The sequence below is a fragment of the Schistocerca americana genome, chromosome 1 (genome assembly GCF_021461395.2).
Source record: "Schistocerca americana isolate TAMUIC-IGC-003095 chromosome 1, iqSchAmer2.1, whole genome shotgun sequence".
NCBI lineage: Eukaryota > Metazoa > Arthropoda > Insecta > Orthoptera > Acrididae > Schistocerca > Schistocerca americana.
Window position 1 is genome coordinate 207,153,454 of NC_060119.1, and position 21,584 is coordinate 207,175,037.

Below are 21,584 nucleotides of genomic sequence, written 5' to 3' on the forward strand. Positions count from 1 at the left end.
CCTTATGGTAGTATGCAATCTTTCCAAGATAGGCCTGTAGATCCTTGACATAGGTAGAATGTGGCAAAGCTGTAGTGGCATCAACATGTTGGCACAAAGACCTGACACCAGCATGCAAGACTTCAAAACTTGGTTAAACGATAGATGGCTGAAAAAATTACGATTTGTTCAAGTTACTGTTCAACCTGATGACCTGTAGCACAGGGAACTAGACCTCCAATGTTCCTCGTGTGTTACCTGTTGAAGAACTGGAAACCCCAGTATCTTTCAGGTATTTAATGCACCCAAACGCGGAGGCTGTGAGTTGCTCCAGGCGCGCTAGCTACAGCAAATGGCAGCCGCTGGTATTCATGTTCCTCGAATGGGGTATTCAGTATGAGGATACATTTGGAATCATCATCAGAGGCAGTTACAACTAGGCCTCAGACAGATATTTTGGAAAAATATTGGCTCCCCGAAAGCCATGCTAAGAGTTTGTCCTGTCAGTATAAGGGATAGGTATCAGTAATACACTGTGAATTTACAGAGTTTCTAAAATTACCACAGTGCCGAAAGTTGTTGTTTGGTTTTACGACAATCACCTGTGGAGTAGACCACTCACTAGAGAAAACAGGTGTGGTAACAGACGTAAATCTGTCTAGTTCTAATTTTTAATCTGACCTGCTCCCATAAAGCTATTGGGATTGGGTGTGCACAAAACAGGGGTGGGCGGGGGAGGGGGGGGGGGGCACACCGTCCATTTCTTTATGATGTGAGCCTTGAAATCAGTAGTATGCCCGAGATCTACTTAAAACCAAGAGTAATATTCCGAGCAATGTGCGTTCATGCGATACTGGGTGCACCTTGTCAGAAGTATGGAAGCCAAAAATTCTTAAGGCATCCAACCCACATAAGTTTTCAGTGTTGGCATTATCCACCACTAGAATGTCAAAGGCGCAACAACTGCTTTACACACTACGGGAGTAGAAAACTGTCCCAAAATGGGTATTTGTTATCTGTTGTAACTCGCCATCTGACGAGAGACAGGGGACAACACCAGTGATCCAAAATCCACATAGGTTTGAGAATTTAACAAATTGCTGCACCTGTGTCCAATTGGATTTTTAACATCTTGTCCATAACATTTACTTCAGTATAGAGTTTTGTGAGGCTTGGGAAAAAGATAGACATACTTACGGCATCTGTTAGCAGCCCTCAACCTTTTGTCATCAGACATGAACATGGGCTCACATCCGTGTTCATGTCTGATGACAAAAGGTTGAGAGCGGCAAACAGATGCAGTACATTTTCTTTTTTACAATGGTTGCATGTCACCTAATGCTTTAGGCAACGGGGCCCGCTCATGTTGAACAAAACAATAAGGAAACGAAGGGAGAGCAGCACGCAGCTGCAGTTGTAATGTGGTTCGCTGTTGCTGTTTAGCACAATGCTGCCCCATGCGTCATGAAGATGGCGGTTGCGCAACTGTGACATCGTGTTCCTCCCGTGATCAAATCATGGCAATTGAGGAGGAGAAGCAAATCAGCAACTTCACGCCAATCTTCTACTTAATTTTGTGGTTACCTTGGTACTTGAAAGACTGGGCAATGTTCAAAACCTCTGTGAAAGAGGGATTTTCACAGTGTAAAACATGTTTATGAACTTCTCTATTGAACCAGGCATATTAGAGCATCATGAAACATCGAATCTGTATATGAATCCCAGTGAGCTTCACTAAAAACTGGCGGTGATGGATAAGCGTGTGAAGCTCCACTGCTCAAGCATTGTACGACTGACACAGCCACTTTTGACAATGGTAGACCTCATCATGAGCAGCAATAACATGAGTACATTTACAGTGATAAGTAGAGAGCAACTGACACATTTCCTTGACATAAAGTAAGCCTTACACACTTTGGGCTAGATGACTCCAAACCTTTGGAAATGTTGCCAAAGGCATTTTTCATATGCATCCCATCTCCCACAGAATTGTCACATGGAGGAAATGGTGGAGGTTGCATCAATGGTGGCAAACTTGGCGCATCAGTGATACTGCCAAATTGTTTAGTACCATGGAGGAACCTGTTGCTGGCTGGTGAGAGCTTGCTGCTATTCAACCAGAGATTGAAGAATTTCTTCCATATATTGGCCAGAAGGAACTTATAAATGAAACACACAATAGAATCCCATCCTCGTCACCAAAAATATTGTTGTATTGTATAAACACAGTATCAGAATTCCAACCAACAGCTTTATTCCATTTCCACATGTAGAGACATAAGGCACTGAATGAAGTAGTACTTAGCACGCACGCACACACACACACACACACACACACACACACACACACACACACACGTTAGTGCAGTCTTACATGGAGCTTACGTCTGTCGCAATAACGTTAATCTCCCTAAGGCCATGATGTGCTGTCATATGTATGGCTGTTTGGCACACAGTGCACCGCTTTCTGCACTGTGTGTGCCGATGCAAGGCCGGCCATGGAGACACACACTGCTTCGTTACATGTGCTCACTGTACTAAGTTATAACAAATGAGATTCGTGTTGTGGACTTTTTCAATTATTTACTCAGTAACCACAATCTCCTCGCATCCTTGGAGATCCTCATCAAAAACAGCTATTGGACACTTAAAGTTGTTGAACCAGTATCTCACTGTTGTCATTGAAACTGGAGAATCATCGTAAGCAGCATCCAGTTTGGCATTCATGTCATCGCATGCCAGTCCAGGAGCAAAGAATGGATCCATTAACAGTACTTCACTTTTCTCTACCACAGCAAAAACCAGTCAGTACTTCCTTCTGAAGTGGCTGCCATGTTCAGACTAATCTTTGAATTGTTGACCTTTTGTCTTACCGTCATCTAAAAAATGGCAACTAATAATGGTAACATCAGCCCATGTTAGCACCATCTGCCTTCAAACATGGTTACATATTTAACCACCCTCATATTCACAGGAAGGTGCACCAGAAATAATTTTCTTAGTGGATAATAATCCTTGAAGGGGAATGTCTTAATGTCAGTAGTGCAATATTACTCAGTTAATATTAATTTTTTGTTTAATTTTTTGTTTTCCACAGTCATGCCAACTTCCAAGCCCAAATGTTTCTGTCAGCATGTATGAATTGCAAGCATGGATCACTGCCTGCCGTAATTACTTGAAGACTGACATGGGATCCTACTTACTGCGGACAGGCAGGGATGAGAGTTTATTAGTGGGAGATCTCTACATCACTCTACATGAGCTTCAGGGACTGGATCATCCTGCAGGTAGAGACCAGACTTTCACATTTTAATGAGTTGAGCAGCTGCTTACAGGTTTTTAGCATTTCAAGACATACGCATTGTACTATCTTTTGAAGAGATGTGATTTTTGTAAAAACTTTAAATACATTAATAATGTAGCCTGCAAACCATTTGGTTCAGGACATACGAGAGGTATCCAGAAAGTAGATTACGTTTTCACCTGTAGCAACGATGGACAGGACTAGTGCAATCATATTGTTGTCTGAGCATTTGCTCATTCAGTTGGCATTCAGCCATGCCATCATGAGATTTGTCTCATTTCCTGTTATTTCATCGTAAAAGTTTTAAATGTGTATTGCAATTGAAAATTCCACAAGTTGTGAAGTGTGGTCAGTAATAAGATTTTTGGTGGCAAAATCCATAGAACAGTTGATGTTCATTGTCAGCTGTGTGAAGTGTCTGGAAACACTAAAGATGGAGTGCGCCAATGCAGCATTAGGTTTAAAAGTGACCAGGCTGATGTTAACGATGAAGAACAGAGTGGACGACCAAGCATTGTGACTAATGAACTGGTCGCAAAAGTCGATGAGGTGATTCAAGAAAATCATCAATTCAGTTTTTTTTTAATTTTCTACGAATTTCATGAATATTGCGGCAAATTGTTGCACAGAAGCTAGGCTATCACGAATTTGGTGCTGGATGGGTACTAAAAATCTTGACAGAAAACGACAAAAACCAGCATATGGCTGTATCAGCATTTCTGGATTCTTCCCTCATCCTCCATACAGTCCAGATCTTGCACACAGTGATCACCATCCATTTCCTATGATGAATACCTGGCTTGCAACGCAGCACTTTGATGGCTGTGGGAGGGCATGACCAACTGGTTTGAAGTCTCAGATGGGAGAATTTCATGACAATGGGACATCAAAGCTTGTATACCACAATAAGTGCCAAAATTGTATGGAGACCATGTTGAAAAGTAGTATTTAAGTGTTGCTTTTGGATGAGTAAAATATTATTTTTTTCCTGTTCACAAAAAAAGCAAAATCTACTTTCTGGATAGGCCTAGTATATTGTATTTTTATGTGTGTGCAAATGAATTTAGTTCCCGAATGATCGTTTTAGGAGCAAGTACGAATAATTCTTCCATAAAGGATGGTTTTCTCTTTTTGTTTATTTTTCCTCCATACAATTCCATTGTTTAAGTTTTTGGTTGAGTTATTAAAACTAGAGACCATGAGAATTTCAGCTTCTCTCATCTCCAGTTCCCATTTATTTCCATTGGTTCTGATGGCATTCCTTCCATTCTGCTGCTGTTTGCGGTATTTTGGATAATATTTGTTTGGTTAATATCCATCTTCTTGAAATATTCTGCTGTTTGTGCTGTTCTTTTTCTCTTCCTTTTTCCTCCCCTTAAATAGTCTCTAATAAATATTCTTTATTCTAAATGATTATACACTAACCTTGTCTTACTTGCAGTTCCGTAAAATTAATTATTCTAGAGTTAGCCAATACAAGTGTTTCTATAGCTAAAGCTTTTATTACTAACAAAGAGAGGTCCACAATGGTGGGATTGTCTTTTTGAAACAATCTATTTGGTGATGTACGTTAAGCTCCAAGGTATCACACCCTGCAGCCATTCATCCTAGTGGGCTCTCTTTTGCAAGTAATCCATGGAAAATTTTTTTTGAAATTTTGCATAAAGCTCTATAGTTTTAAAAATATTAATAATTTAGAGAGTGTATGCATAGTGTAATGGTTAAGGTACTGACTTCACATCCTAAAGGTTGTTGGTTAAAACCTGATCAGGTACATTGAAATGTTTTTAGTTTTAAATTTTTATCAAAATTACTTTGATCACTATTGTTATTCAGTTAATTGGTTTACATGCAGTTTCTTTTATAAAAATTTGAAAATGCCAGTCTGCCAGTTAAAAAGCAAAAGATGAAATAATCTATGCAGTAGTGCCAGGAATTTATTTTTCATTACAAGTTGTACCTTTTCCTATTGCAGTCATCATAGAAACATTTAAAACTTAAATTCTTATTCCACTATGGACAAAATAACCTGGATGATGATGTAAACAAAAACAGGGATTATAAGTAAAATGAAATCCTAGCAAAATGAGAAATAGAAATAATGAATGCAGTAACATGAACAAAGGTGTAAGAGGAAGCAATTAAATCCAAGTTAATGTCAGTGGCAGAATTAAGTGCTGTATCTTATCTTTACGAATACAAACTAGCACTGAATTTATGTGGCTAGGATATATGGATTTACAGCTCTGTATATTAAAAATCAAGCTACATTGATTTGCTCCTTTTGAGTGGTTTTATTAATATTCTGTTCTAGGAATAACGAATTTTTGTGATTTGGCTGCCTTATCATTACATTTCGATTTCAGTTTGTTTGCGAATAAAAATGACTGGAAAATGGCCAAGTCTATACACCAGAATGGCCAAAAGACTGAGGACTATGCGATCTCGAGACTCCAATGAAAATTATGAGGGAAGACTTCCTGCAGCTCAGGAACACCAAGATATAACTCGTTTTTTGGAAACTTCATCTGAAATCTGGGGCGTGACATAATTCTGATCGAGAGCATCTTGCATTATCCACTCCTCAAAACCATTTACTCTCAGAGGAAACCAGCAAAGTTCTTAGTGTGTTTGCACAGCTGCTTCACAGTCTCTCCTGTGTTAGCAGAGCAAATGAGCTCTTTGTTCACATCCCCAGTCATACTAATTCAAACGTTGTATACAAAAAAGTTTTAGAAGTCAAAAATAAATTCAATGCATAAGAAGTCTCGGGCACTGCTACAAATAAACACCCAGACAATGCCAGGTTTCTCAGCTAATTTGTGAATATTCCCTCAGTATCAACTAGTCTATTCATGAGGGATGATTCTCATATTGATTAAAATATGCTGAAGTTTGGCCATTTCGTAAAAAGGGCAAACAGTATGAAATGGGAAACTACTGGCCTATATCAGGTATTGAGTTTCTCAAGAATGTTTGAAAGAGTTTCATTGTGTTCAGAGAGAGAATTTCAGTTCATTCCACAGCATTATTTTACCCAGTTACACATTTTCAGGAAATGCTGCAGCACAACATATGGAGTGAATGAATTGGTGACAAAAATCAGCAGATGCCTTGATGACAGAATGTGTGCAGGGTTGTCAGAAGTTCTGGAAATCAGGGAATTTCAAATGTGTCAGGGAAATCAGGGAAGTTTGAAAAAAAAAAAAACACTGGAAAAATCTAGTCCGTGTCTCAGTAGATGAAATGGTTTGTTTACTAAGATGTCGTGCATCATCGCTGGGTGTGTGCAGTTGAGTATGTAGCCACATCCCTACTCCTTCATTCTTACTGCTTCTTCCCTTTCTACCACTCTCCTTAGCTTGCAGTCAATGCTGCCACCAGGAAAAGGCAGGTAGGCATGAGGAGTGGTTTGTTTGGATCTGATTCTCAGAGACTGTTGATGCAGCAGCCGGAGACAGTGATCATGTGTGCATGAGTTGTGTCCGAATGGTCATGGGAATGTGCGTGCGCTCTCATTTTCTGATGAAGGCTGTGAGCAAAAATTTAGTTGTGAGAGTGTGATTGTGTTTTATATGTGCCTGCCTGCAGGCAGTGATCATCTTTATGGTGAGTTGCTACCTGTCCTCACTAGCATTGATTTTCAGAGTATTCACACAATTTATCTGTTGCCTGGACTGATCACGCAGTCGCATTTCATCAGCATGGTGTCTGTGACATGTAAATAATTGGCCACACTAGTGGACTTCCGTGACAAGCCAGAACTGCAGGCCATTTCTGTGGGTATCTCTAACAGATTGGGCCTGCCAAACTGAAGCCCGTCATTTCCCACTAATGTGAAGGCACTGCGTGTCGGATCTATTCTGACCGATCTGCCTGCTGGCCAGGCCTGTTTGTGTGTGGTGTCTTTAGTGTTGGTTCCTCTCCTCCTCCTCCTCCTCCTCCCTTTCCCTTTCCCCCCTTTCCCCCTTCCCTTCTCTTCCTGCCAAAGCCCTTTCGCCTCCTCGCTATGTCACCAGCTCGATAGCCAGTCTGTGTGGTGGGGCTGCTGTTAGGTACCCGTCTGACTGAGCCCCCTGATACCTCAGGGATCACACTGCTGATACCTGTGCTGTGAGCGCCTGGTGCAAGCCTATGAGTGGTTGCCCATCTTTTTGGGACATCGGAACTCCTGGCGATGACCATCCTGCCAGGCGGCTATTGCTGTGGCTGCGTGGTGCCCACAAGGCGAGCCCCCTGTTCGGAGTGGTTGGTACCAAGGCAGACATTTGGCACATGAAATGTGTTGAAATCTCTGGCCATTCTACTGCAGTTGCTCTCTTTCTTAACGTAGTTCTGTCTCAGTTCCTGTTTATGCCTTTCCAACCTTACCCTCTTTGGTTACACCCTGGGAGGAGGGCCAGACGTGCTGGTGTGGGGCAAAACCCTGTCCATGGTTCTTTGTCTATACCAGGACTGATAGGGAAACTTCTGCTGTCACAAAACCCCTTTTCTTTGTGGAACATACTGAGAACAAGTTCACTGAAATTGAGTCTTTAAGCAAGATGATATCTGGCTCTCTCCTTATAAAGACAGCTTCTGCCAGCCAGGCTCCCTCTGTGCCTGCGACCGTTCACGAGACACCCTCATGGCTATCACTCCTCATAAGTCACTCAGTATGACGCAGGATGTAATTTTCCATAGGGTCCTTCTCTTCGAGTTTGATCATGAACTTATGGCTAATCTGGAACAATGTGGCATTCATTTCGCCCACCGTGTCCAGAAACGACCTGAAGACCATCGTGTAGACACTGGCACTTCTGTCATGGCATTTGAGGGGAAGAAACTGCCCAAGAAGGTGAAGGTAATGGTGTACAGATGTGACATGAAACCGTATATTCCATCTCCCTGCATTACTTCCATTGCCTCAAGTTCGGTCACATGTCCTTGTGATGCGATGCCACTCCCATCTGTGGTGACTGCAGCCACCCTCTTCATGTGGGAAGCCCTTGCATCCTACCACCTAACTGTGTAAACTGCTCTGCTCACCATTCTCTCCATTCACCGAAGTGTCCAGTATACATGAAGGAAAAAAGAATTCAGGAAATAAAGACTGTTGACCATCTCAGCTACTTTGAGGTCCGGAAGAAATTTGACAGACTCTCCTTTATCTTTGCCTCAGTTATGCCTTCCCCTCCTCACCCCTCCCCTTTACCCACATCCTGCCCCCTGTCCCTTTCCTCACCTTTGGCAGCTCTTGTCCCTTCCCCTTCAAGAACCGCTCCTCCTCCTCCTCCTCCACCTCAATTGAAAATCTCCTCTTTTCTTGCTTAAGCTAGGAATGGGGCTCCGTCTCAGAACACTCCTCCCCTACATTTTCAGTACAGGAAGCTTGCACCCTTAGGCCAGAGGAGGGATCGATGCTCCAAGGGCCCCAAAGCCACTCACTCTCTGTCCAATCCTGACATCACTGCCACCTATTCCCATACTGATAATGCCTCCTCCCTCCCTCTGAGGGAGAAGAAGTAGCAGCACAAGCGAAAGGACGAGGCTTCCCCAGCTTCCCGGAGGGCTTCGCTCCCTCCATCTCATCCCGAAACAGACCCAGTTTTTATGGGTGTCACCCCATCCTCGTTGGTGATGACCACTGACCAAGTGACGTGACCTCCCCTCCCCTTGGCTACTTTACGTCTCACCTGGTCTCTCATCACACGATAATCCAGTGGAATTGCAACGGATATTATCGCCATCTCCCTGAAATACAACACTCTGTTTCCTCATACTCTTCATTCTGTCTTGCTCTTCAAGAAACTCACTTTCGTGATGACAACTCTCTAATGTTTTGTTTTTATTGGGCATTCTGTCAGAACTGCGTCGGCCGTGGAATAGCTTCTGGAGGGTTCTGCAGTTTGGTTCTTGCCGATGTCACTAGTGACTGAATCCCCCTTCGTACCAACCTGGAAGCGATAGCGGTTACAGTGCATACAACTGCACCAATCACCGTTTGCAATGTCTGCCTCCCTCCTGGTAGGCCACTTCCTTATGTTGAATTGTCTACCCTAGTACAGCAACTCCCACTCTCATATCCCCTCCTTGGGGACTTCAGTGCATTCCACCCCCTGCCGCCACCAGCGAGACAGGTCCCCATGTTGGGCATTTCGCAGGGCCAATTGGCCTTAATGTATGTCTGCTGTGCACGTCAACACCTCTCTCTCGAATTGCATTGATGTGGTCGTGCAGGGCATCTCTGCCACTATTCTTCATGCTGCTGGCACTACTGTCCCACTGCGCACAGTTTATCAACCAGTTTGATGACCAGTGGTGGACCAGGGATGTAGCAGTTGCTGCCCAGGACCTCCAACAGCCATTGCAGCGATTTAAATGACACAGACCGACCTCCTCGCTTTTAAGTGTCTCCATGCTAAGGCTCATTACCTTACTAAGCAAGGTAAAAAGAAATGCTGGGAGTGCTATGTTTCCTCCATGGGAATGTATGGCTCTTCATCTCAGGTCTGGTCCAAGCTCTGTAGCCTTCTGGGCTGCCAGTGACAGTCAACTGTCCAGGGGCTTATCCTCCAAGGTACTCTGTCTAGTGATCGATTGCTCCTTGCAGAACACCTCGCGACACACTTTGTGACAGCATTGGCACCCTCTTGCTATTCTGCCACCTTTCTCCAGCAGAAACACAGCGTTGAACAGAACCCTTTCTGTTTCAACCCTCACCAGGCTGACCCTATAATGAACCCTTCATTGAATGGGAATTCTTGCAGACTCTTACCCCTTCACATGACACGGATCCAGCCCAGATTCCATCCACAACCAGATGCCCCAACACTTGGACATTACACAGAGGCAATATATGCACAGGGCCTTCAACCACATTTGGCTCACGAATGCCTTCACCTCACAGTGGTGAGACAGTATAGTAAGTTATCCCTGTCCTAAGCCTGGGAAGAACCCAATGTCTCTTGACAGCTGCCATCCAATTAGCATGACAAACATACTTTGTAAACTGCTTGAGAGGATGATTAGCTTCTGATTATGTTGGGTACTCAAATCTGGGGGCCTTTTGTCCCCATATCAGTGTGGCTTCTGGGAAGGATGACCTCCAGTTGATCATTTACTCCAATTGGAAACTGAAATCGGACAGGATTTTACTAAATGTCGGTACCTCGTCACAGTCTTCTTTGAGCCTACAAAAGGCGTATGACATAGCTTGACGCCATCGCGTTTTAGTTACCCTCCATGACTGGGTCTTTTGCGGCCCCCTTCTGATTTTTATTTGCGAGTTTTTATCCCACCGGCTCTTCTGGGTTCCAGTTGGCACTTCACTCAGGACCCCTCGGATTCAGGAGAATGATATCCCCCAGTGTTCTGTATTAATTGTCACACACATCCACATAGCCATCAGTGGGGTTGTAACCTCTGTTGTCCTTCAGGTTACCCCGGCACTGTATGTCGATGATTTTTGTGTCTGGTGCAGGTGCCACTTGGTAGCGTCTGCTGAGTGCCGGCTCCAAGGTGCCATCGGATGGACCTCTGTGTGAGCTGTCTCCCATGGCTTCCAATTTTCTCCCTCCAAAACACAGGTTATGCATTTTTGCTGTCAATTCATAGTACACCCTGTTCCAGAACTTTATTTAGGTGGTCAGCTCCTAGATATTGCATCACATTCCTGTTTCTTGGTCCTGATGTGGTTGCCTCATATTTGCCTCCTGAAGACTACATGCATGCGGAATTGTAATGCTCTCCACCTCCTGACCAACACATCTTGGAGTGGAGACCATGCTACCCTTCTCCATCTTTACAGTGCTCTGGTCTTGTCCAGACTAGATTATGTGTAAGTCAGGTATATGGCTCAGCGGTTCATTACACTCTGAAAAATACTTGATCCTGTTCACCTTGTAGGGTGCATTTGTCTATTGGTGCCTTTCGCACTAGTCCCAGTGACAGTCTCCTCACAGAAGCAGGGATTCCTCCTCTACAAATATGACAAAGCCAGCTCCTGGTTTCTTATGCACTCACCATTCACAGATTCCCTGACCATCCTGTGTACTCTGTCTTCTTTGCAAGCAAAGGATGTCTCCATCCTAATTGCCGCCCCCAGCTGGGATTGCCAGTTGGAAGGTGTATCACTTACACCTGTCAGCATCTCCATCTCCATTCATTGGAATGCGCCCCACGTATTTATTTCCTCTCACATGCCCCCTTTGGTGGTGCCTAGACCACGAATTAGGACCAACCTATTCCAGTGTCCTAAGGTCTCTGTCGCCCCTATGGACTTCCAGCATCTTGTACATTCCATCCTGGCAGAGTTCCAGGGTGCTGCCTTCATCTGCACTGACGGTTTAAGGGCGATAGATAAAGTGGGATACGCTTTCATGTTTCGTACTGACTTAGAACAACATTTATTGCTGGAATCATTTAGTGTGACTGCTAGCCATTACCAGGGCCCTCCATTTTGTTACCCATGCCTCCCTCCACAGTGTTTTAATATGTACCAACTCATTGAGAAGCCTGCTTTTCTCGTAATCCTTTGGTCTCTGCTATCCATGACCTTCTCTCCTCCATTGGCCGTGTCACCTGCTCAGTCGTCTTTCTCTGGCTCCCAAGTCATGTGAGTATCCCAGGGAATGAACTGGCTGACTGTTTAGCTACATAAGCCGATACTCACCTTCCTTTCCTTTTCATGACTCCAGCTGTGGATATGGGGGTCTATGTCAAATTTCTCTTTGCCCTAAAGTGGAATGACATCCAATGTGCTACTGCTCTCAGTAATGAACTCAGCACAATCAAGGAGACTACTGTGCTTGGCACTCTTCCTTCCACTCCTCTCAGATGGAGTCCACTGCTTTATGCTGTCTATGCTGTACAGGATGGGCGTATGGGCAGGCGGTGGGTGGTATGGAATAATAGAAAATGTTTTAGGGAAAGGCCATTTATTGGCTAAAGCATGTTGGAAAGGGGCTACATAGGCCTAGGGAGGTGAGGGTGAGCCAGAGCTTAGGAATTGGCGAACATTGTTTGCGAAGCTACCGAAAGTTGTTGTCTGCCAAAACTAAGTCCACAGTGCCGCAGCACCGGGAGAAGCGAGAGATGTTCAGTGCTACAGGGCGCGCATCCGACTCGTTGGTGAGCAAGAATACAAGACAGCCAGCCCGGCGACAGGCGGCCGGGTATGTTTGACGCACCACGTGGCTTCCTCTGCCGTGATTGGTCAGGACCGAGCAAACTGTGCGGGCGGCATGGAACTTTCCAGAGCGTTGCCTGCTAAGCGACGCCTGGGATGGCGTTACCTCATAAGCACATGAGAGAGGCATGTGAACAAGGTGCCCTTCATCTCGGTGCTGACTTCCTGTTGCTAAACCATGGGACAAAAGAATTTACAGGCAGCTAACACTGCCGGCCGTGGTTTGGCCACAATGGAAAAATGAAGTTACCGTTTGGAGGCTCGTATAATAAAGTAAAATCCCTTATTGTCTGGCTCATCCTTTACAATGCATTGGTCATACCAGGCTCACCTGTCGTTTCTCCTGTGTAACTAACCACCCCCACAATATGGTTTTGGAGCCTAACTGACGGTATCCTGCATATTGGTAGAATGTCGCCTTCTTTTGGCCCTCCGTGCTAAGTAAAATCTTCCTTAATTTTAATATTAGCAGACAATTCATGGATGGTTAAACTGGTCCTCAGTTTCCTCCGTAAAAGTAGTTATTTCCAGATATATTATTATGCTTTACTCCTGGAGCAGTGGCAGGGTGGTTGTGGTTAGGGCCTCTCTTCATATTTTCGTGGTCTGGCACCCCATGACCACTCCCCGGTCGAAAGACCACTCTTTTTTTCCAGTTTTTAGATTTGGTCTAACCTTTTATGCCTTTTACTATGTGTGTTTTAACTTCCTTGTTTTATAGTTCATCTCCCCTGACTGGATCCATCCATTTTTAGCGGACCCTCTTTCTTCTGTGAGTAACTTTGGAATCGTGGGACTGATGATCTCGCTGTTTTATCCCATTAACCATCTCAGTTAATCAACCAATCTCAAAATTTGTCAGGGAAAAATGCTTAAACTTGTCTGGAAATCAGGGAATATCACTTAGGGATGTAGCAACCCTGGTGTATATCGAGCATCTTTTGTGGCCTTACCAAAGTGTTTGGTTCTGTGACTCAAGACATGCTTTTCCAAACATTGACATGCTAAGATTTTCAAGGAAAATCTCTTAGTTGGATGTTATCATATTTGGCAAACAGAAAAAAAGATTATTTGTTGACAACAATGGCAAGAAATTCCTGTCTGGCTGGAAACACCCTCAATTAGGCATTCCACAATGTCCAGTATTACGGCCAACTCAATTTTTTTATTATATCAATTATATGCTACGCCAGGTTCAGTCAAACACCATCCTCTATGCAGATAACACCAATAGTCTGCTGTAAAACTGATAAAGACTTAATTTTTTGTATTGAACAGACATGTCGGGAAGTGGAGACAAGAGTCAACAATTATAAACTGAAATTAAACTTTCCAAAAACAGAAATTGCCCATTTCATCACAAAACAATCGGCCCTGTGTGAAATAAGCTGTACGGACAAAAAATTGGACACTGCAAACTGTGTCTAATTTCTTTCTGTACTAGTGAATAAACATCCGCTGTGGAACTATTACAAAGGATTCTCATTTTCACAAAGAGAAACCCACAACTTTTTGAGGGCAACTGCTTCTTGCATCAGTAAGAGACTAAACCTAGAGCAAGTTACATGTTACCTATCAATGAACTAAAACTGTATGAAAAAACTCCACATCTCCCATCTTTAAGCCATTTTAGGAAAACTCTCCCTCTCACTCCATGCCTACTTTCTCCCATCACGTACTCCACCCAACACAATCCCTCTGCCTAGTCAAGCTGCAATTCCAGCACAATGTAGTCAGCTCTGGTATTATAACTGACCAGGTTATGTCTGTCTTCTATTAGCTCTGAAGAGGAATTTGTGTAAAATCTAGCAGCATTAGCAGCATTTTTAGTCTTTTTTTATATGTCGCTCAGTGCCTCAACTATGGGATGAGCTAATACTCTTAATCCTTCAATTATTTGAAGAGTGATCTCTAAAGGGACGGGAACACAGTGACAGAAATAAGAGGTAAAGGGTGTAAAATAAATAAAGATACACAACAACGTGAGTAATTACCATAAGTTGTTGCCATGTTTATGACAATACTGGTTGTAGAACCAGTTTTCATGTCTTAAGTTCTTAGTTAGTATCTTAAGTTCTTAGTTAGTATAGGAGAGAATATATTGAGAATATATTTACATGTGTGGCAAATCTGTGGCAGAACACATTGTGTGTGTACTGTGACAGAGTACTGCACATGACAACTCACCTCATAGTTGAGCTTTTGAGAGGTTAGTATGCACTCAAACATGACTGAAAATGTTGCTTAGTTTTCCAGCTATGTCCTTCCTCAGCACTAACTAGTACAGAATACACAGGTGCCCTTTTCCAATCGATCACATTGTACTGGTGTTGCAATTCTCACAGTTCAACAGAGCTGTGTATGTTCTCTGACCTGTCTGGTCTCTGTTACAAACAGTGTAGCTGCAATGAACTAAAGCCCAATAAATAAATAGCGAGGCCTTGCTACCATTGAGCACTCTCTCTCCCAGAATAGTGATGTCTCCTCACCCATCATCTCATACATTTTACTTGTGAGCAAGCTATACCCTTACTCTACTACCTCTCCTTTGAGGGAAAGATATACAAACAAACTTGCGGCTCAGGTATGAGCACCTACATGACCGGCGCATATGCCAATCTGTTTATGGGCCATCTAGAGGAAACTTCCTCAACCAACTTCAATCCTAAGTACCTTGTCTGCTTCAGGTTCATTGATGGTTCTTTTATGATCTGAACCCAGAAATTGTCACCTATAAAACTTGAAATCTTATCCTCTACCCAGTCTTCAACTTAGTGTGTCACCTTTTTGGACATTGTATGCCATCTGTCTGATGGCTCCATGAAAACCTACGTACTTTTAAAGCCCACCAAACATCGTAGGTGCCTTCACTCCAGTAGCTGCCATCTCTCTAATACTAAAAAGTATCTTCTGCATGGTGCTGTCACCCTTGGAAAACACATATCTAATGATGAGCAGTCCTTTCCCCAGTGTGCTGGCTTTCTCACTATACCCTCACACAGGCACACCTTCTGAACCTAGTCCACAAATAGATTTCCTGTCCCATATCAATACACACCTCTAATTCTCAAATTACCCCAGAACCAGTTGCAAAGGAGCACCTCCCTTATTACCCAATATTACTCTGGACTGGAACAACTTAACCATTTTCTCTGCTGGCACTTTTAATCATGCTCTGAATGAGGAATATCTTTCCCATCTCTCTCAAACTGGTATTCCCCCACCACCCAATCTAAATCATATCCTGAGTCATCCTTATACCACACCTGTTGTTCTTGCCACATGGTAATATCTCTGTGTTGGCCCAGGAGCGAGACCTGTCCCATGCATCCATCCAGCACATCCTATTCCAATTCTGTTACAGGTGTCCCCTACACCATCAGGTACTGCTATGCCGTATATCAATTATGTTGCAAATTCTGCATGACTTTTGTATGGACCTGACCATGATCCAGCTGTTGACGTGAATGAATAGCCACTGCCAAAGAGTGGCCAAGAGTAAAGCTGACCACCTATATACCACTCAACTTCAATGGCTGCTTCACAACCTGTATCTTCTGCATCTCCACCCCTCCAATAGCAGTTTCTTTGAAATTACACTCTTCCTGTCCATCCCCAACAAACCCTCCCCCCCCCTCCCCCCCCCCCCCCCCCCGTGCGCGCGCGCACACACACACACACACACACACACACACACACACACACACACACACACACACACTTCCTCCATACCCTCCATGCCATTTTACTGTAATTTGGTGCATCTGTTCATTAATTTGCATCCATTTTGTTCTTTCTGTGATCTCCCTTTTCTCTGCACCCCAGTCAACCTGCAGTGGTGGTACAATATACAATATAATGCTCTCTCTCTCTCTCTCTCTCTCTCTCTCTGTGTGTGTGTGTGTGTGTGTGTGTGTGTGTGTGTGTGTGTGTGTGGGCGCGCGCGCGCGTGTGCGTACGTGGGATTATTTCATTCTCAGACACTCATTACCATAACCATATAGTGAGTGGTTATTTTTAATCTTTTCATGGTTATTGTGTCACCCAGCAGAAAACATTAAATAGTATTTTAGATGCTCTGTTATGTAAAGTTCTGGCAGATGCTCTTTTAGGGGTCTCTTTAGATGTCTACATTTTATGCTTATTTGTGTTTATTTATTACAGATTTATTTGTATGTGTTGAAGTGGACTCATACGGACACTACTTTCGTAAAGCCAAAACAAAACTTGTTTGCAATTCAGCTGCACCACGTTGGAATGAGGAATTTATTATTGAACTGGAAGGATCTCAGAACCTGAGAATTCTTCTGTATGAAGAGAGCCAAGACAGAGCAATACTTAGGGCAAAGTGCACTCAAGTTGTAAGTAGATCTATGAATATTTTGAATAGTGTATTGCAGCGAGGCAGGGGTAATGGGGGGGGGGATTGTGCATTTATTTCTAATCAATTTTCTTAAGCAAGAAGTACATGATGTCAGTTGTGACTTTTCACGTACTAGCATGAGGCTCATTCAATAAATAATGATCCACAATTTTTTCACAGAAGCTATTTGTTCATAAGAATCAGATGTTGGTGACACTATCAGTCAACATTTCTTTTACATATACTATTTTTCTGCAGTCTCCATCACATACTGTGGCGTAATCTTTAGAAGCATGAATTGCCTATTGGGAAAAGCCCTTGTCCTGTGCTCATAGCCATTAGCCATGTTTTCACTGCACGACCTCATGCTCTCGTCATCTTCAAAGTGTGTCCCACGTGCAGAATCCTTAAGTGCCTCAAATAGATGGAAGTCCAATGGTGCCAGTCTGGGGTATAGGATGGTTAAGGCAGTGATATCCAACTGAATTTTGAGACTTCTGTGTGAGTGTATATTGTTGTTTTGGAGCATGATTTCTTTTGGATTCTTGTTAGACTAAACACATTGGAAGCAGTTATTTACTGTGTTCAGGGTCTGCAGATATGCCTCTGAATTACTGGTTAACCCCTTTAGAATGGCAGTATCACTATTGGAAAAGACTGTCATCGTGACTTTGTCTTATATTTCATCTTTTTTGGTGATTGCTGGTGGTGCCAACACAGTGACTGCCTTTTTGTTTCTAATACATTGTGTTGCACCAAGGTTTAGCTGCCTGTGATGATCCATGACAGAAAGGTCTCTCCATTTGCCTAAACTACTCTGGCAGTTCGTGTGAAATGGATTGTCTTTGATTCTCATGGCCTGTTGTGAGAACCTTTCTTGAGCACTTCTTTGACAGTTCTAATTACACACACACTTCCAGTGCACACCAAAAGTTGTGGAGCCAGTTGTTGAGTTTTGAGGCACCAAACTGCATGATAACGGCATCCGCATGGTACACCATGTCAAGAGCAGTGGCTGTGGGCTGTGAGGTCGTACTGAACATGGATGATCCTAGAGGTCAGTTTGTGTACTTTCAGATGCTTTAACTCTTCATCCGTCACCAAAAAGTACTCCTGTCAACTATGTCATTACCATATACGGCACACAAATGTTTATTGATGTACACCACACTTTCATTTCTACAACCAAGAATTCAATCACAGCATGTTGCTAGTAATGAGTGTAGTGTGTAGATGCTACTTTTATGGTTCACTACAACTCTCCTATCTGGCAGAAGTGTTCAAAACTTCGTACATATGCAAAAGAAACATCGAATTTGGAGCACCTAAATCGATGTTCTCCTGTATTAACAGTTGTAAAAAAACTTGGAGGCATTATTTATCGAATGACCCTCATACTAAGTAAATCTGAGATATTAGATTTGTCATTCAGATTATATACTGAATAAATTTTGCCATGGACATTTTATGGGGTGTACATGCTCTGGTACAACTGGGAAAAACCCGGGGATTTTTTTATGCGGGAGAAAACCATAAAAAACCTGGAAATTTTCTAGAATTCCTGGAGTTTTTCATTGCTTTAGTTCTTAGTTAAATTTTTGTAATTTTGACTAGTAAGAACTGATAAACAGCAAAATGTGTCAAAGGTTTTAGGATGAAGACTATGGAGTATTTCATAACAGCAAACTGCTTCCTATGAGCGTGACATCACAACTGTCAATGTATTAAGTTCATTTTGAGCAGTTGCCAGTGGGCTCATGCACATGTACAGTTGAGTTGCATATGAGCAGTGCCTTCTCCTGCTTCTGGCTACTTGAAATGTGGCTGCAGCAGTGCCAAGAAACAGCAATGCTACAGAGAAAAAATTTTCTGGCGTGCGCAAGTTGCCAGATTTGTGCATGCGCAGGGCAATCTGGGTTTTAGTAGGGAGGGGGATAGTGACCAGTGTTTACGTTTAGTGATTTTTGCTGTTTCCTCATGTCCTATTTCCTCTTCATTTACAGTTCACTCGTCAAATGAAAAGAAAACGGATTTATGTGGCCGGGAACTATAAAGTGGATTAAAATACATGTACATAGTTACAGAAGGCTGCTATTAGTTTCAGTTTTCTGATTTTATTTCCGCATTTTTGGCAATCAAGCATTAATCACTTTGCACAACAATGAAGTTATTTTTGTCAGTTTGCTAAATAAATGTGGCTTTTATTAATCTTTTCCTCAGATGCAGTCAATTTATAAGAAACGAAGTGCTTCATTCCACACTATTGGCTACTTGCAACTGCTCAATGAAATTCAAGTGCACATTTTCATCTTCTGGCATGTATGGCATTACGCCATAATAAAGAATAAAACATGAGACACTATAATACCAGTACTCCAAGAAAATTTGCATCCCGAAAAGCACATTCAAAAGCTTAATATCAGGTTGGGGCCTAATTCATTGTGAATCTGGACATATGAATGTGTGCTTTAAGCCTAATTATGCATTTTAGTATGGTTTATGAAATTCCTACGCTCTTGGAGTATCCTCTAATGTCCTATTTCTTTTATGGTGTCATTAAGATCTCTTAATGCCATATGTGTACGAACATACGGGCTTCCTTCGTCATCGTAGCGGCTCAAGCGCAGTAACCCTTTTTTTCTGGTGGTCACTAGCAGCTGCTGAAACGAATCCATGTGTAAGAGGTCGCAGGAAAAGATTACGAATGGTTCTTCGAAAAGTATTATTTGCAAAGGAAATTTTCCTTTATGCAAGATGAACTATGTTATGTATGAAAATGTGCAATGAATTTCTTAAATCACAGAGCATTTGACTCGCATTTAAAACTTAAAAAACTTTCAGGACCAGCCACTTAGATTAATTTCTAGCCCAGAAGACCAGACATCATCATTGTTTAAAATTATACTGGCACATTTATGTGATGTATCTCAAAGTGTTTCAAACGCTAAAAGGACCAATGTTATATGTGTAAGCTTAGCTTTTCTTATAGCTTATTAATCTTCAAGACCAGCATTATATGTCAGAGCTTAGCTTTTCTTGTAGCTACACTACATACATTAATTTAAACCACTAACTTTTCCTATTTGTGCATTCACACTACTTAACAATGATGTTGCTATTGGCTGACTACGTCACGTGTCCTATGCTCTGAATATCTGGTATGATTGGCTGATGAGTTCACGTGACATGAGATATGATTGGCTTACAATAGTGGATTGCAGTCTGTTTCAGTGCTTTGGAAAGAAATTTGCTGTTTGGTGGGATTCGAATGAATACTTTGATAATACAAAAATATGCAGTGCATCGTAATATGAAAATTTGCAGCATAAATGTTGCTGCACACGAAAGATCTTTCCAAAACTTCTTTTTTTTGTGGCTGAGTTTCATTTTCTATAGTGCCGGGAAATTCTCGCTGGTGTATGACACCTTTACCATTCGAAGGGTTGATGTTTTTACAACTCTGAGGGAAAGTACACTGTTGCTTATCATGGAAAAGGTATGTTTTTAACTGGGAGATCTGGGAAAAATCCGGGACCCCCGCCCCATGTATACACCCAGTTATAGTTATGCCAGTTCTTTGTTTAAGGAATAATTATTGTGTACAGGACCAAATTACCTCATTCAATTATTAAATTAATTCAGTACCTGCATATCATTTGAAATCCTCCTCAATTTGTTTGGTTAATTATTATTATTACTATTAATCAATAATGTAAACTGAAATAATGATTTAAAAGACAGAGCATCATTTTCAACCTTAGTAGGAAGTACTGACTGACATGGATGCACAAGAAAGTTGCCATGTTTGCTTAGGCATCATAATCTAATTTCTCTTCAGAGCAATAATGAGTAGTTATGTTACATAGTATGGTTCATTGTGCTGATTACATTGTAGTGCCTGCGTGCAAGTGAGCAATATCTTTTTAGTATGTCTGATGTTTTTATATTCTTGCCACTTCCGACTGGCACATGATCTGTTATTCCTTTGCATATTTTTTTGTCTTCTTATCATTGTTAATAGAATCTGTCCTGAGTCTTGTGCTTAAAGTGCCTTCTTTATTCAGGCAATGAAACTCAAACACATTCTCCCCAGACTATAAATAGTCTATTTGATTACAATCTGTTAAGCAAGTTCAGTGGTTCAGGAAGCAGCCACCCTCCCTCCATTTCTTCTTCCTCTTTTTTCTTCTTCATATTCTGCCTCCTCTCCAACACTCAACACTTTAATGATCACTGTGGTTAAGACACTGGACTTTCATTTGGGAGGAGTGCAGTTCAAATCTCCATCTGGCCATTCTGATTCTGCTTTGGTCAACATGAGTTTCCCAAGGTGGATGGCTGGTGGGTAATGCCAGTCCTCTATAGTTGTAAGATCTCGCCATGCTTCCACAACCATCTTTTGACATGTAGGTGGAATGTTGTTTCCCGTGGAGTTTGGGATATTTACTTAGCTCTCAAGATCATGAGGATGACGCAGAGCAGGATTCATAAGTCTACATTTTGCTATTTGATATCCCTGTGACACTTCCTGTGTCCATTCCAGTCTGAGGCATTCTAGATTTGTAGACAGCATGCAGTGACTTGCATCCTGCCAGTCCACCCAATAGCAGATAACACTGAACTTTAGATGCTGACAGCTCTTGTTGGAGTGGCAAGCCCACACTATGGGTTAAGGTGTTTGTTCCGTTATGATGAAGTGGGAAGTGGGAGAGATGGTGATCAGCTGATGGACATTAATAAATTAGTTCCCTTTAATGTCGAGACAGCAC

At 42.4% G+C, this 21,584-nt stretch overlaps 1 protein-coding gene across 1 annotated transcript in view; it reads left to right on the plus strand.

Moving 5' to 3' along the window:
* Positions 1-21,584, plus strand: part of LOC124594437 (active breakpoint cluster region-related protein) — a 112,095-nt gene that overhangs the window by 64,984 nt on the left and 25,527 nt on the right. Inside the window, exons 11-12 of the mRNA XM_047132844.1 lie at positions 3,077-3,266; positions 16,617-16,813. Of these exons, the coding sequence (XP_046988800.1) occupies positions 3,077-3,266; positions 16,617-16,813 (387 nt within the window). The remainder of the gene's footprint in view (positions 1-3,076; positions 3,267-16,616; positions 16,814-21,584) is intronic.